The sequence below is a fragment of the Lissotriton helveticus genome, chromosome 2_1, assembly GCF_964261635.1.
Source record: "Lissotriton helveticus chromosome 2_1, aLisHel1.1, whole genome shotgun sequence".
Classification (NCBI taxonomy): domain Eukaryota; kingdom Metazoa; phylum Chordata; class Amphibia; order Caudata; family Salamandridae; genus Lissotriton; species Lissotriton helveticus.
In genome coordinates, this window is record NC_136059.1 from 1,793,490,390 (window position 1) to 1,793,504,899 (window position 14,510).

The 14,510-nt window shown below is 42.6% G+C and overlaps 1 protein-coding gene across 6 annotated transcripts in view; it reads left to right on the top strand.

The window, feature by feature from the left end:
- Nucleotides 1-14,510, top strand: part of ANK2 (ankyrin 2) — a 1,987,506-nt gene that overhangs the window by 939,145 nt on the left and 1,033,851 nt on the right. Inside the window, exon 1 of one of the 6 annotated variants that reach the window (XM_078676734.1) lies at nucleotides 5,141-5,314. The exons of the other annotated variants lie outside the window; for them this stretch is intronic. Within the exon in view, the coding sequence (XP_078532860.1) occupies nucleotides 5,237-5,314 (78 nt within the window). The 5' untranslated portion in view covers nucleotides 5,141-5,236. Of the gene's footprint in view, nucleotides 1-5,140; nucleotides 5,315-14,510 lie in introns of those variants that run through there. 6 annotated transcript variants of the gene reach the window in all.

Sequence of the window (14,510 nt, forward strand, 5' to 3'; positions counted from 1 at the left end):
TGTTGAACTATTTCTGGTTGTGTTGCTGAATAGATTCCATCCCCCATTTCCCTCAGCCTCTAGTAATTTTGGCCCATGGTTTTGGCCTTTTGAGCTAATGCTATATACAATCGGTGCTGCTAGATTCTGATCTGCTGTTCACACCCCAGGCTGTAGCACTGGCTTTGCTTGAGTTTTTTCAGCCATGGCTTTACAAAATACTTGCCTAGTCTTTCATTTTCAGGCCTACATTCTTTATTTCTGTGCTAGTCGGATCAAGCCTGATCATTGCAATTTCTTCCTTACATGCATTTTCAGTGTATTGAAATGGCCAAAAATTGAGCGCCAGATCGTTCATTTTCTTTTGCTCACTAAATGCGTAACATCTACATATCGGCACGGACTGACTACCGACTCATAACACTAAGGTTGCATACACAACTGTTGGAGTTTTTAATTGGATATAAAGGATTCTGACTTAATTGACCAGCCAGGTCTGAATTACAACCGGCGGAGTGATTCCTCAACATAAAATACGAAAACCTGAACAGCCCTGAAGAAGTCGGGGGGTAATCCCCAAGCGACGATATGTAGATATTACTCATTTAGTGAGCCAAAAGAAAGTGCTTAATCGGAGTGATTACGCAACATAAAATACGAAAACCTGAACAGCCCTGTGACGAAATACGTGTTGGCTGGACGTTTTTTGTTTGAATAAAAAGACAGGGAAAAGACTTTATGAGACTTTACTAACGTCTGTGCTCCAATCACATGATGGTAGGACAGGAAAAAGGGAACCCTACTCACGCGGAACCAGGGTAATAAACTTATTATCAAAAGACAGAGGCTCCTGTGGACACTTAATGAAGTAATCTCAATGAATATGAGCACAATGGCAATATATTGGGTTATAGTGATATTGGAGAGAGAAGGAAGCAAATACACCTCTGATCTGTTTTTTGATCAAAAATATTTATATAATCCTTGAAATAAAATACTGTTACAAAGTAATACATTTGAACATATAGTTCTGAGCGAAAGGTGTCCCAGTGAAAAACGGACACTGGAAAACGGGGCGTGTCTGCGCCCCCGAAACCAAACGCACTGCAAAATGTGCCACATTGGCGAAAACATCATTCCATGTAAACCAATGTAAACTCATTCTTAGATCCTTGTACTCTTCTTGAAATTAGTCTTTGTTTGGTGTCCCCACTCGACATCGTATGCCTTTTTCCCAAGTTTCTACTGTTCAGATTGGGCCCATCCGGACCTCTTATAAGAACATGACAGATGTGAAGTTCGTTAAAAGGCAGTGTTTATTGAATGAAACCCAATGCATTTTGGGCTAAGAAATGCCCTTCCTCAGGGATCACTGCCGCCAAAGTTTAAAAACCTCCCGTGACAAATGAGTGACATATATGTGAAATATATACAAGGTTTCTAATGCTTCATATAAACGGCCATTTACATATATATGTACAGTATACAGCGCTAGATACAGTGATCAGTGCTGTGAACAATTGTTTGTTTATGCAACTTGTCGATGGCGTTTCGACCCTGTGTGCAGTGTAGGGTCTCTTCAGGACCTATGATCATAGGGACACCTATGAGAAGGTGAGGGATAATGCCAGTATGTGGCTCATTTAAAGCAACTGGTATTATGTGGTGGAACTAAGGTTTCATTTGTATATTGTGAAGGGTAATGGACCGGCTCGTGTGGAGGGTGGTGTGGCACCGTGCAAAGGATAAGAAAGGGATACTCACATGGGTCCCAACCGGGAGCCCAAGTGTGAGGTGGGTGGTGAGCAGGCTATTACGTGAACGCGCACAATATAAGGATCCACGTGTGTGGAAGATGGCACGATCGAAGTGCTGTCAAGACGGGTCGAGTTCCGATTCTGAGCACATGCATGGAAGCAGGCTACTTCCTTCTGTTGTCAATCACGATGAGTCTATACTTTTTTCATATGGAGGGTGAGAATATTCTCACTTTGGTGTCTCTTATGGAGAATGAATCAACTGCAGCCTGTGGCAATCATTCCAAGTAGCAGGACAGCGTATGTCTCCCTGCTCAGGTACGATGAACTCTCATAGAACACTATCAGCATGTGCATAGGGTTTTTGTCACACATAAGAAAATTACTCAATACTCAGTGATCCTGAAATACTTCTGCCAGTAGAATTGGTTCAGTTGGAATGGAGCTGATGTGCCGTTACACTTGTGTTACAAATTGCAAAATTTGGTTTTCCCGTATAACACAGGTCTGCTCATTCCCTACCGGCTGCCCTTAATAAAATAAGCTGTTATCACATTTCACTATGGATTCCATGCATCCATTGCGCATATTGCTTCAACAAACTCCATATTTGTTTCCATGACGCAACCCTGAATAAGGAACACTGGTTCTACGTCGTCTTTTTTTCTAGCAAACCATCCTTCTCCAACGAACCTCATATTTGTGTCTCAATCAATCAATCGGGGAGTTACAAAGCACGGCTACTCACCCTTGGGGGTCTCAAGGCACTAGAGGGGCGCTGGGTCTAAGGTTCAGTCGAAGAGCTAGGTCTTGATGTACTTCCTGAATTGCGGCAGCGATGGTGATTGCCCTCTGGTTCCACGTGAGGCTTTAGTCTTCAGGAAGTACTAGGGCAATCTGTTCTTTTTAAAACCAACACAAATATTTTTCTTTTAGCCAACAGCATTTATATAGGCAAGGCAGCTCCCCCAACAAAAAAGACACAACAAAACATGCATTGGCAAAGCCAGAGGGCTTACCGTCTACACTAGACCTATTGGCCTTGCCAGTGCTTATTAGAAATGATTCATACTCCAACCACACATTCCATCACCCGGCAACCGCCTGTGCTCGACAGTGATTACAAGAGGGACTTATTTCTCTGCATATTCTGGCACACTGCACTTCTCTCAGATTAAAACCGCTCTGCCTTTGGAACGGGCACAAGCGGATTAATATGCTAATGTGCTGTCTGATTATGGACCATGGGAATGACATGTTTAGTTTCAATTTCAGTGAATCAGGCAGTAGTTTCTCTTACGGTTAGGAGTAAACCTTTTATAAAATCTAGAAACGTGAAAACAGAGCTGTGCTTTTGTTGCACACAGCACTCGTCAGTTTTGTTAAAACCATAGAAGACGGGTTCCCACTAATTGTGAAGGGGTCGTTTACTCACACGCACTGGTGCTAAATTGAGCATAAGTGTGACATTCGTCTGTTTTTGCACTAGTGCGTTTCCAGGTGTTCTACGCAATTTACATTCAATGCTGTCTGTGATTGATCGGTCCTCCTGGTGGTAACACAATATACAAACCACAGCACAAGGTGTTATAACACGTTTGGATGGGTGCAATTACCGCTTGTGTGCACCGTTCCTATTTTAAGCCTTGATTTGAAACGCGTGCAAAAAGCAGAGCCCGGGTTTTGAAAAATGGAAAAGAAATCAATTTACCTAGACATGGTCTTACTGTGAAGTGGGCCTATGAATATTCATGTACTGGGAGCAGCACATACTTAAGCACAGAGTGCCTAATTAAACATAGTGCTCAGTTAAATACGATGCGTCAGTGGGCGCAGGGACGCACGCAGCAAATGACAGGTGAGCTGCAGGTCGAAGTCTTTCTTGGAGGTGTAAGACCCCTCAAAGCCTTTAGAGCAATCAAGCCCTGATTAATATGCACAGATGTAACAGACATGCAGGTGAAAAGGTGAAAAAATCGTATAGTTCTTATGGAAATGTACTTAGGTCTTCTGCAAGGTTCATCATTAAGACTGGGAAATTGATTAAAAACAATCACCAGAATTTAACCACATTTTTCTGAAAATGTATTCTAGATATCTCACTGCGTATTTTGTGCGCTGACTTTTGAATAAAATTGGGTGGAATGACATGCTTGCCAAAATACCAGTATTTTATGCACCTACACCGCTCATTCGCCAGTGTGGCCTCTGCGTAAGAGTGTAGGATAGGCGTGTGTAGTGGAATGAAGTTTATTCTTCAGGTCTACAATGCACCTCTGGGGTGTGGGCGGGCTCTGTGGTTTTCAAATTCTCAGTGAAGCACGATAGTCGTAGATTCTGAAGGCAGGTGGATCAGTTTGCCAAGCTCCAGCCTTCCACAAACTCTTCTAGGAAGGACACTGCCATCACGGTGGGTTGCAGTCCCACATACTGGCTCTCCATATCCACCATTGACAACGTAGTTACCGTATTTATGTGCCTATCTAACTTGACTATTGAACCCACATACGTCACAGCTAATAGAATGTACATGTATTGTGACTGTTGCCTGCGTAGCTCTGCTTATAAAAGCGCGCGCGAGGCCTCAGTAGGTAGAGTCAAGGAGACAAGCGTGGCGCACCCTTGTTGCCGGGAAAGCCACGTAACGACGCCGCCACGTCAAGGTAGCCCAAATACAACGGCCAAAGCATAACCGTCCACCTCCTCGCGCCACGCCGGCTTGATGTAACTGCATGTGCTGGGGTAGCAGTGGCACGCGCACTGGTGCAATGGAAGGTAAGGGCGTGGAGGGACAGACGGTAAGGGCTGACCAAAAACAAGTGAATAAATGAATAGTTTGACTTACAATGAATGAGATGTTACGCACACCAACCTGCACGATAAAGAAGAGTCTGATAAGGGTTAATTTGGTAAAATAAAAAGTGCCAGCGCTGTCCTCAAGAGTCACCGCTAACAGGAGAAATGTCCTGGTGTAAACTGCATCCTGACTAGAGCCCCGGCACCTATTATTCTGCAGAGGACTTGGCCTAATGGCTAGAGCTGCCGATTTCCGAGTTAGGGAATCGGATTCGAGGCTCAACACTTTGTGAATCTATGGGAAATTACGAGCCTTTCAAATGAGTGTTTCCTTAAGTGGTGCAATAAGCACCGGTGCTGAGCACCGGAAAGCACCTGCTCAAATTAAGCACTTTTAAAATGGCTTGAAAAACAGACTTTTCCATCTTGCTGGCTTCCGGATAATGCGTCAGGCTGCGGTCCTCTATCCAGCCCCAGGCAGGGCAGAGGGCGGCAGCGTTCCTTTGTTGCTGGTGCTGACGGACAGCGTCCCACAGAGGAGGCCAGCCCAGCCGGAGGGGAGAGGATGAACTTGGCTGTACACGTCCCCTCTTGTTGCAGTGCGCCCCTGGAGCCTTCAGTCAGAGCCTGTCGCACAGACCAGCCCCTGTGGCCGCAGCTTCGGGTCCCACCGTGCAGGGGCCAGGCCTGCCCCGCGCACAGAGATGCCCTTGTTCAGCGGGAAGATCTTTGGGAGGCCGGGGAAGGAGCCCTTCGGCAGCCATGGCTATGGAACGAAAATTGTAAGTGCGCCGCGTCATTTATTTATATTTCACAGTTTGCTTTTTGATGAGGTCAGTTGCAATGGAAGAAGGAATGCCTTATGCACTGTTTAGGCTATGGAGTTTGAGGGCCCTGCGCTGATATGCTTAGTTTACACACTGTACAACTCCTTTCATAGTTCGCATTAGTTTCAGATATTTATTTGCAAAAGTGATGTCATAGCCTAAGATTAGGCAGAGCATTATATAGAAGCATGCAGTGAAAACCTAATGCATGCAGAAGGAGGCATAAGGACCTAGTGGGCGTAGGGGAATTGAACTCTGTCAGAAGATATTTTGTAAACAAGTAACTTTTGAGGTCACATGGACGCAATAATGTTGCTGGTGTAAGACACAGATATTCCAAAAGAGAACTCCAAACTTGCGGATCGTCAGCAGAAGAGGTCTGGCTAATAGTTTTGACTTCCAAACTAGAGGACCAATTAGACGCAAGATCTTTTTAGTGTGCAGAGCGTTGTTTCCACCAGAGAGGGGGAGTTTATCTTTAAGAGCGCGTCAGAGGCGCTGGAACTAGGTGTGCAGGGCGTGCTGCAGCACCCCAAACATAGCCATGCTGTAGTTCAGGAGAAAATGGAGCACTTGTCTGATCTTGTCACATTTGCAGTGAGTTCAAAGACAGAGGTCAAATGCCAGGCTATGTCTTCCGACAAATTGCTGCTTATTCTTTTAACATGGAGATTGACGTGCACTTTTCTTTCTCTGACTGCAAAGTTAAAGGATTTTGTAAAGTGCACGATCTTGCAATCGTGCTGGGGTGCAGGGAGTGTGAAAGGAAAGGTTGCAGGATGTCAGTATTTTCTAATACATGACATTTCATTACCTCTAAATGAGCTGGAGATATATTAAAAAATATGAGCAGTCAGAAAAGCACAAATGAAGCACTTTTTTGTAATTCTGAAGTGTGATAAAAAAAGAAAGATATTAAGAAGATCAAAATAAATCAAGACTCTTTACTAGGTGATGTGAAAATGGTAAATTTTAATGAAAACCAATTATCAAGCAATATTTGTGCCCTAAATAGCTTTATCAGTAAAAGTGCATGCCTGTGAGGATTTTGTGTTAATTTCAGTGGAAAATGAGGTGTCTGTAAATGGGTAACCTTCCACGTCATGCTTTAGTAGTACATAACAGTGTGCTCCAAATGTACCACGAGCTACATACCACACCCATGCCACTTTCCTGTGGCAGGGCTGTGCCTCATTTGCTATATTTGCTCTTGTGTGACTCTTGGATTTTGCACAATCCCTATGATTTCAGTGAGGTAACAATGATGGCAGCACCCCACCCTGAAAGTTGTGGTATGCCAAGATGTCGCCTAGTATGCTGTTGCTGCTCTCAGTATCATATATCGCCCCATGTACCGAAAACACACCGAAGGTGATGGCGGAGTGCTGGCACAAGAAGCTGGCATTCTGCACATTGATTAATGAGTCTTTAGTGTCTGCATTTGCACCTCTGTGCCCTGCAGCTGAAAAGCATGAAAAGAGTGTTTGAAAAATTGAACTGGATAGACTGATTTACTGGGGCATTTTATAATGTAGCACATTATATGTAAACTTTGCTTAACATTCAGTATTTTGGCTGGTTTAACAGGTAAGTATGCATTACAGAGGGGTGTGGCCCTTACAAATGTAGGAAGTTAAGAACTTTAGTGAGGTCAAGGATTCCATATTAATAATAATAATAATAATAAACTTTATTCGGATTATTTGGAAATCCATAAAAGCGGTACATAATAAAATATGCAGTGCAAGATAGATTACAGATAACATGAAAAATTACATATCTAATTTTTAAAAAATCAGTTAATTTGTTCAATACTGTTAATTTAGAGATTTTTTCTGTGTCTGTATATACACTTCAAGAAGTTGAGAACATGGTAGCAGGTGGCTTCAGTGTCCAAGAGCTGCAGGCTCAACATGGCTGGTCGACATTGTCTAAGACCCCAAGATTTTAGGAGAGTCAGTAGCCAAACTTTACGGAATTCCTGATAAAATTTGCAGAACAAGACGGTATGAAGGGTGGTTTGTAATGATTTTTCGTCACATGGACATAAAGATGGATTTGAATCCCAGACGTTTGGGGTTGGAAAGGCTACCAGCTTATGAAATATGTTTAGTCTGAATCTTATCAGAAGGTAGCGATCAAAAGTACCAATGTTGAGGGTTAAGTAGGGCTGAATTAAAAAGGTGGATTGAACCGTTACTGCGTGTTGAACGGACTGTTTCCCTACTTCAGATTGTAATCTTAAATTTTCCAAGTGTCCCAGAGCTAATGTTTTTAGGTTATTCTTTGTGAGTTCTGCGATTTTTTCAGGATTTAGGTAGTATTGCTCTACTCCGAGGTCGGTGAAGAAGTTCCTAATGTAGGCCAGCCATTTAATTTTTAAAGCATGGTCCAAGGACATTGCATCAGCCAGAATCGCCTTGGTGAGTTCGTTCTTTTCTGAAACCCAAATGCGGCGCCATAGGAGTAATGGTTGTATTTTTGCAAGATCTTCGATGTGTGGGACGCCCAGTTCTGTATGGCAGGCATAGATCGAAGATCACTTTGGGGCTGACAGGAGAAATCTAAAAAAGTTATTTTCTGCTACTTGCAGGGAGGTGACGTCCGTGTGACCCCATAAGCCTGCTCCATATAGAGCTGTTGATTGACATTTAGCTTTGTATATTGTCAACAGTTCCATGGGTGGTCGTTTTCCCAATTTTTGTGTAAACGTCACCAATGCTGCTAATGCTCTTTTAAAGCAGTGTTTCCTGGCTTCCACTGCCTTTTTCCAGGAGAGTTTGTTGTCTATTGTAACTCCTAGGTAGCAGTATTCGGTTGTGGGGTCTATTTTTTGGGTGTTTAAAATAATGGTTTTCTGATGTTTTCTCCCGACCCCGGCTGACATCACGAAAGTCTTTTTCACATTTATGTGAAGATCTAGGGTTCTCATAAATTGGGAGTATCTGTTTAGGGACTTTTGAAGTTCGCAAGGAGTTCGTGCCAGAAGGACAGCGTCATCCGCGTAGAGCAGAGCGGGGATCGGGCGATGTTTGGCCTGTGGGAGATCCCGGGCGCCCTTCAGAAGCTCTACCTCCAGGTTGTTAGTGTAGAGGGAGAAAAGGAAGGGCGCCAGGACGCATCCTTGTCTGACCCCACGCTCCACTCTGAAAGACGCTGTCAGTTCTCCCTTTGTGCCGTATCGAATTCTTGCGGAAGGATTGGAATACATGAAAAGAGTGTTTGAAAAATTGAACTGGATAGACTGATTTACTGGGGCATTTTATAATGTAGCACATTATATGTAAACTTTGCTTAACATTCAGTATTTTGGCTGGTTTAACAGGTAAGTATGCATTACAGAGGGGTGTGGCCCTTACAAATGTAGGAAGTTAAGAACTTTAGGGAGGTCAAGGATTCCATATTATTAAAAGAGAGTATGGTCATGTTGGTTTTACAAGCAGGGAGGACAGGTCGGTGGTGGCACGTATGATTTTATTGTAGAGTGCATGCTGCTAAGAGAATTAGGTCCGACTAATATCTGGTCTTTAAATTAAATGTACCACTTTACTCTTTCCAAAACACTTTACTTTTGGAAATCAACTTCCTTATGTTAAGGCTATGGCTGCCTCTGTATTGTTGTAATATGTTATTATGTTGTCTGTCTTTGGAATATCCTTGACCGGATGTGTTCTGTTTGCTTATGCCATGTTGTTTTCATTTTTGTATCACATATTCTACCATGCCAGGTTGGCGACTGGCAGCCTTGCGCCTACCCAGTTTGTTCTGAGGTTACCATCTACGACTTGAGACAAAGTCTTCTCATGATTAGGTGTTGCAGGTCTTGTGTTCTGGTCCTATTATTTAATAAGTGTAATATTCTTATTCACTGAGATCTAGATTAATGATTTTGGTGTTCAAAGGTAGGCCAAGAGGGCTTTGCAATATGTGTGGTCATCCTCTAGCCCAGTGAGCTTATTTGTCATCTTCTAGCTTGGCAGATGAGCCTATTGGAAATCGTCTAGCTCAGTAAGAAAACCTACTGGTCATTTTCTAGCTCTGTAGATGAGCCTATTTGTCATCTTCTAGCTCAGTAAACAAGTCAATTGATCCTCTCCTAACTCCATAGGCAAGCCTATTGGTCATATTCTAGCACACTAGGCAAGCCTATTGGTCATATTCTAGCACACTAGGCAAGCCTATTGGTCATATTCTAGCCCACTATCAAGCCTTTGGGTCATATACTAGCCCACTAAGCAAGCCTTTGGGTCATATTCTAGCTCAGTCGACACTGCCGAAGGACAGGAGCTTTGAGTGCTAGATTCTTGATGGTGATCGATGTGTAAAGTACCATGGAAGCCATCTCTTGTGGTTGATCTGGGTGTTCTTCAATGTATGTTAAGAGGTCTGTGTAATATGTTCTGTGAGGGGTTAGTGAGCAGCATATCATGGTGTAAGTGCTGTTCAGAGCATGGCTCTAAGCATCTTCAAGCTCGTGTGGAAAAATCGATCAAACCTGAAAACTGAATAATACTTTTGTATTAATAGGAGCACTAAACATTATACTATGAATTTCATGGCTGCTGTTATCTTTCATTTGATCCAAATCCAATTTCCTTCCATATGGTATATGTCCAGAAATAAAAGGTGTGCACCATTGATTTTCACGCACTTTAGCTATTCCGGCATTATATTTGAGGTGAATATGGGTGTCTGCTGCACTGTTGCTGTGCTTACCTCATGTTGTATAGATGGAAGGACCTCAATTGTAGAACACTGCAACCTAACTGTGGCTTACTTCACATTGTGTCACTCTGTCGTAGACCCGCCCTCGGTGCCTTATATGAGGCCGATTCACAAAGGGCTTCCGCACTCATGACGGGGGGCCCGTAGTCATGGTGAGGAGGGGCCTGCACTTGTGGTGGGGGTCCACACTCATGGCAGGGGGCTCCCGCAATGAGTAACTGTAGAGCCACAAATGCTGGTCCCCCCCAAGATTGCAGGGCCTCGGCCACGAGTGCGGAGGTCCTTTGTGAATCGGGCTCTATATGTTAAAATACAGTCGTGGACGTATGTATTCATTGGTATAAGATTGAGGTTTACAGACGGATTGAGTTTGTGTGGAATAAATGAGATTTTTACATATATGCAAACTACAAATGCTTAACATTACAAAAATGCACACACACACATTTGTATATATATATATATATTTGAGATTAAGTGGTTTGCCCAGGATCTTTCTGATCTCATTGTGTGCTGTAATCAAATTGGATTTTTCATTGGCCTGTGGATGATTAATACAAGAGGGCTCTATGCCACCACAGCTTCTAAAACTACGACTAGATTCTAGGCAAACAGGCAGCTAGCAGAGTTAATTTGTTTTCAGCAGCAGAGATTTGTGAGTAACCTGCACATCACAGATTTTCATTTTTACAGAAATGTCTCAGTCTTTCATCCTCTTGAGGCCGAAAACGATTATTCTTGCATTGTTTACTGAATGGCAAATTTTCTTCAGAAAGTGCTTTACATAAGCATATATTATGTATTTTGTTTTTGTAATGTTTATTGTTAATGTTACATACACAAAACAAACATACACACAAACATACTCTGTTGTCTACAGAAATAAATGCTACGGAAAACAAGCATGTGTTCTTAACACATTAGTTCACCTAATTAATATTTTATTTCACATCGTTATTGAGATCAGTTTTTTTTATCAGCTGTCAAAATATCACAAAATACCAGTCACTTTATAACATACATTTTCTGTAACTGTAAAAAATGAGTTTGTGTCAGTCTTGACACCACGGAGAAAGCACACGCAGGCCATGGTCTGTTTGTTGTAATTGAACCACAAACTGATGTGGTTAGTAACAAGTTTGTTTCTACATATTAACAGGCACTCAAACACACGTGCTAAAACTGAAAACAAGCATGTGTTATTCACACATCAGCACACAAAACGAAAAAGGTGTCACGAGTTTGGGCGACTTGAAACCAAAAAGGTGCGTAGTAGCCACGGTCTTACAAATGAGAATCCTTTACTCACGAATAACCACATTTAGCATAATTCAGAGGAACATGACAATGTGAACTTTTGCAACCTGCAACTTCTACAAGCAGTGAACTGTGAAATTCCCAACTACAAGGTCCACGATGCAATGAGAGGGAAGAAAGATTGGAGGGCTATGAAAACCAAGGTACATTTGGTGGAATTTGAGGCTTGCTTGCTTGAGATGAGCCACCACATACATTTGTAAGTTCAAGTCTTCACTTCCTAGAGATGGTGTTTGTGATCCTGGAAACATGTTTACTTGCAGGACACTGTTATGTAAGCAGCAGCTGAAGCACTCAAATGAATTAATCTTGAACTCCTTACAAACTGGGCTCTGTTGGATGTCTCTCGTAATCATCAAGCGGGGTGAAAAATGAATGCATTAGCATTAGAGTTACACTGAAGCAAAATGTTAGGACATGTTTACCTCATGAATAACCACAATGGTTATAATCCACTGGAACATGAGGAATTGTGTTTTTGAAATCTGCCATTGTGCTGTAATCAGATGAATTATGAAATAGACTGCTCAAAGTTTCGTAATGCAATGCGAGACAAGAAAAGATAAAGGGCTGTTCATGCCAAATTACACACCGTCCTCATATAATGGATGCAGGCTTAATGGAATTTAGCCGTAGCGTCCATGTTTGGTTGGTCAGCTTGGGCATTGTTAGCTGGTACCGATTTACCCTATGTCTTGGATATTACAGGTTGCCCAATCATTTCTAATAAGGACTGTCTCCTTATTAGCCTACTGCAGCCCCCGTTATGTGTCCTCCATACCTCCACAGCCTCCTTCGCTGTTATTCTACCCTGATTTAAGTTTATGGATCCCTCATGTGTGTCATCCCTTTGATTTATCCCTTTCATTTCCTAAACTAATATTAGGAAGCGCGTGACATATAACACTTGACCTCGTGTCTTCCTGATTCATTATCTCAACTCAAAACTCTTCAACTCCCTCTTCTCTTGGGAATATTGTGGGTGCAATAAAATGTAATGGGCATATGTCATACATGATATTAAAAGAATCCCGAAGGAACCAGCTCCCAAATTGAAATTAATCCAATTGTCAAAAGGGGATGTTTAGTCTTTCGTTATGAGTGGCCTGGATAATTCCTCGGTATCTCCCCCTCCTCAGGAATTACCATTACTGGGAATTCCTGTAATTCTGTGGAGGGAGAATATAATGGAGACAATATGATATGAGGGATAATGTGGGAATTTAACTTTCCATACTCATTTCTACATGTTTTTCCATGGTATTTCACCTTGAGACTTTGAGTGCTCTCAACAGTGCAACACTGGGTAGCACACCACTGAGTCCCGGTATACTATCTGTGCTCCTAATTTCGATGGACCTTGTGACTCATTTTACCAAGTCCATGGGAATTAACAGCATGCTCAATATGAAGGCCTTGAGGCCTTATTTAGATTTTGGTGGTACTTCCGCTGTCCCTTCGTGGCGGTGGTTTCAAGTACTCCTGTTGAGTTGACGGAGTCCCTCCTGCCGTATTTAGATGTGTCCAGGCTGTGCTGGCTCCATTGCTGTCAGGCCAGAGGTATTCCGCTGAGGCGATTTAGATGTCCCCATTGTGCTGGCGTTGTCCAGACGGTGGATTCATGATGGAGTGGGTCCCTGGTGGAGTAGAGACTGGTAAGCACAACTTATTTTTGTGTCAATACACATATATGTTGTGTTTGCCTCAAAAACATGTAGGTAATGCGTTATGCCTCTTTTTTTTTTTACATATTGCATGTCACACAAACAACATACACACACTATTGAATACGCAACTGCAGGCGCCACAAGCACAGCACCCCCAAGCACCGCAATAAAATTATTTTTTTAAGTGCCAATACAGATGTGTTCACTTTATTTTGATAAGTAAGACAATGAACACTACTGCATTACACATAAGAAAAAATTGTATGTAAGAGCAATGCAAAAATGCACGAGGCTACAGCAATTGTCAACACACGGCTCATAGTAAGACAATTGTAAAAGTTGCTTACCTTAGATCCTGCGGACAACAGAATCGTTTTGGTGTCATGGTGGAGTCGGAGCATCAACGATGGGGCCTGTCGAAGGGGTTCAAGGCGCAAACTGAGATGGAAAATAGTGAAAAAGATACGTTTTCACCTAATTTCCTTCCATGCTGCCAACTCAAAGTCGGAGGTCTTCCCACCACAGTTAGTTGCCTCAATGGAAAACCACATTGTGATTAGCGCAGTGGTCATCTTGTCTGGACTTCCGCCGACAGCCACTTCTGCCTATGGCACCATCAATGTGGGTGAGAATTCCTGGCAGAGTTGGTGGGACTCTGGCGGTCCTTTGTTCATGGACTCGCCAACATCTATAGGCGGGCAGTGAATTTGTTAAAAAGTGAAGGCGAGACCATCATCGCCAAGATCTAAATCAGGCCTTAGTCTACAGACTTGCCACTTCAGTAATGGAATATCTATATTACTTATTATTTTGTTGTAATTAAAAATTATCAAACATTGCTAGAGATCAAAAACACCTACACAAGCACACAGCTATTCTCAATAGACTGTTGAAGAGACTGTTGTTGCTGCTATTTTACAATACTGCATTTATACATGGTCTTTTATGTGGCTGGATTCTTTATATCTTCTTTAAAGATTTTTAATCTAGGGATGAACTAATCTTGAATAGACTGTATTTAAACCCATTTCATAGTGTTTCTGAGGTCAGATAGTATTTGAGCCCTTATTAGATAAACACTTGCTGTAACAGGAAAGAGAAGAGGGACACTCACTGTCCGGTTCATATGAAAGGTAGTGATAACTAGCACTAGGTTAGACCACTTTAGATGTGCTGCTGCTTCACTTGTGTTATCCTGTTCAGGGAGGACCTTGCCTGGCAGTTCAGGTTGGAATGTTCCTATTGGAAAAGGATCAAGACTCACTTTGCCTATGGCTGGGAAGAAAAAATGGGTAGGAATGCTACCCGAGCAATTGCCAGTGGTTAGAATTATTGCAAGCATCCTCCTACCACCTTTTGTGTGTTCAATGTAATGCCCTAAGTTGCCACGGGTATGCCCAAACATGGGTCCTGTGCTCACTTTAACACTAAAATGATGGGTC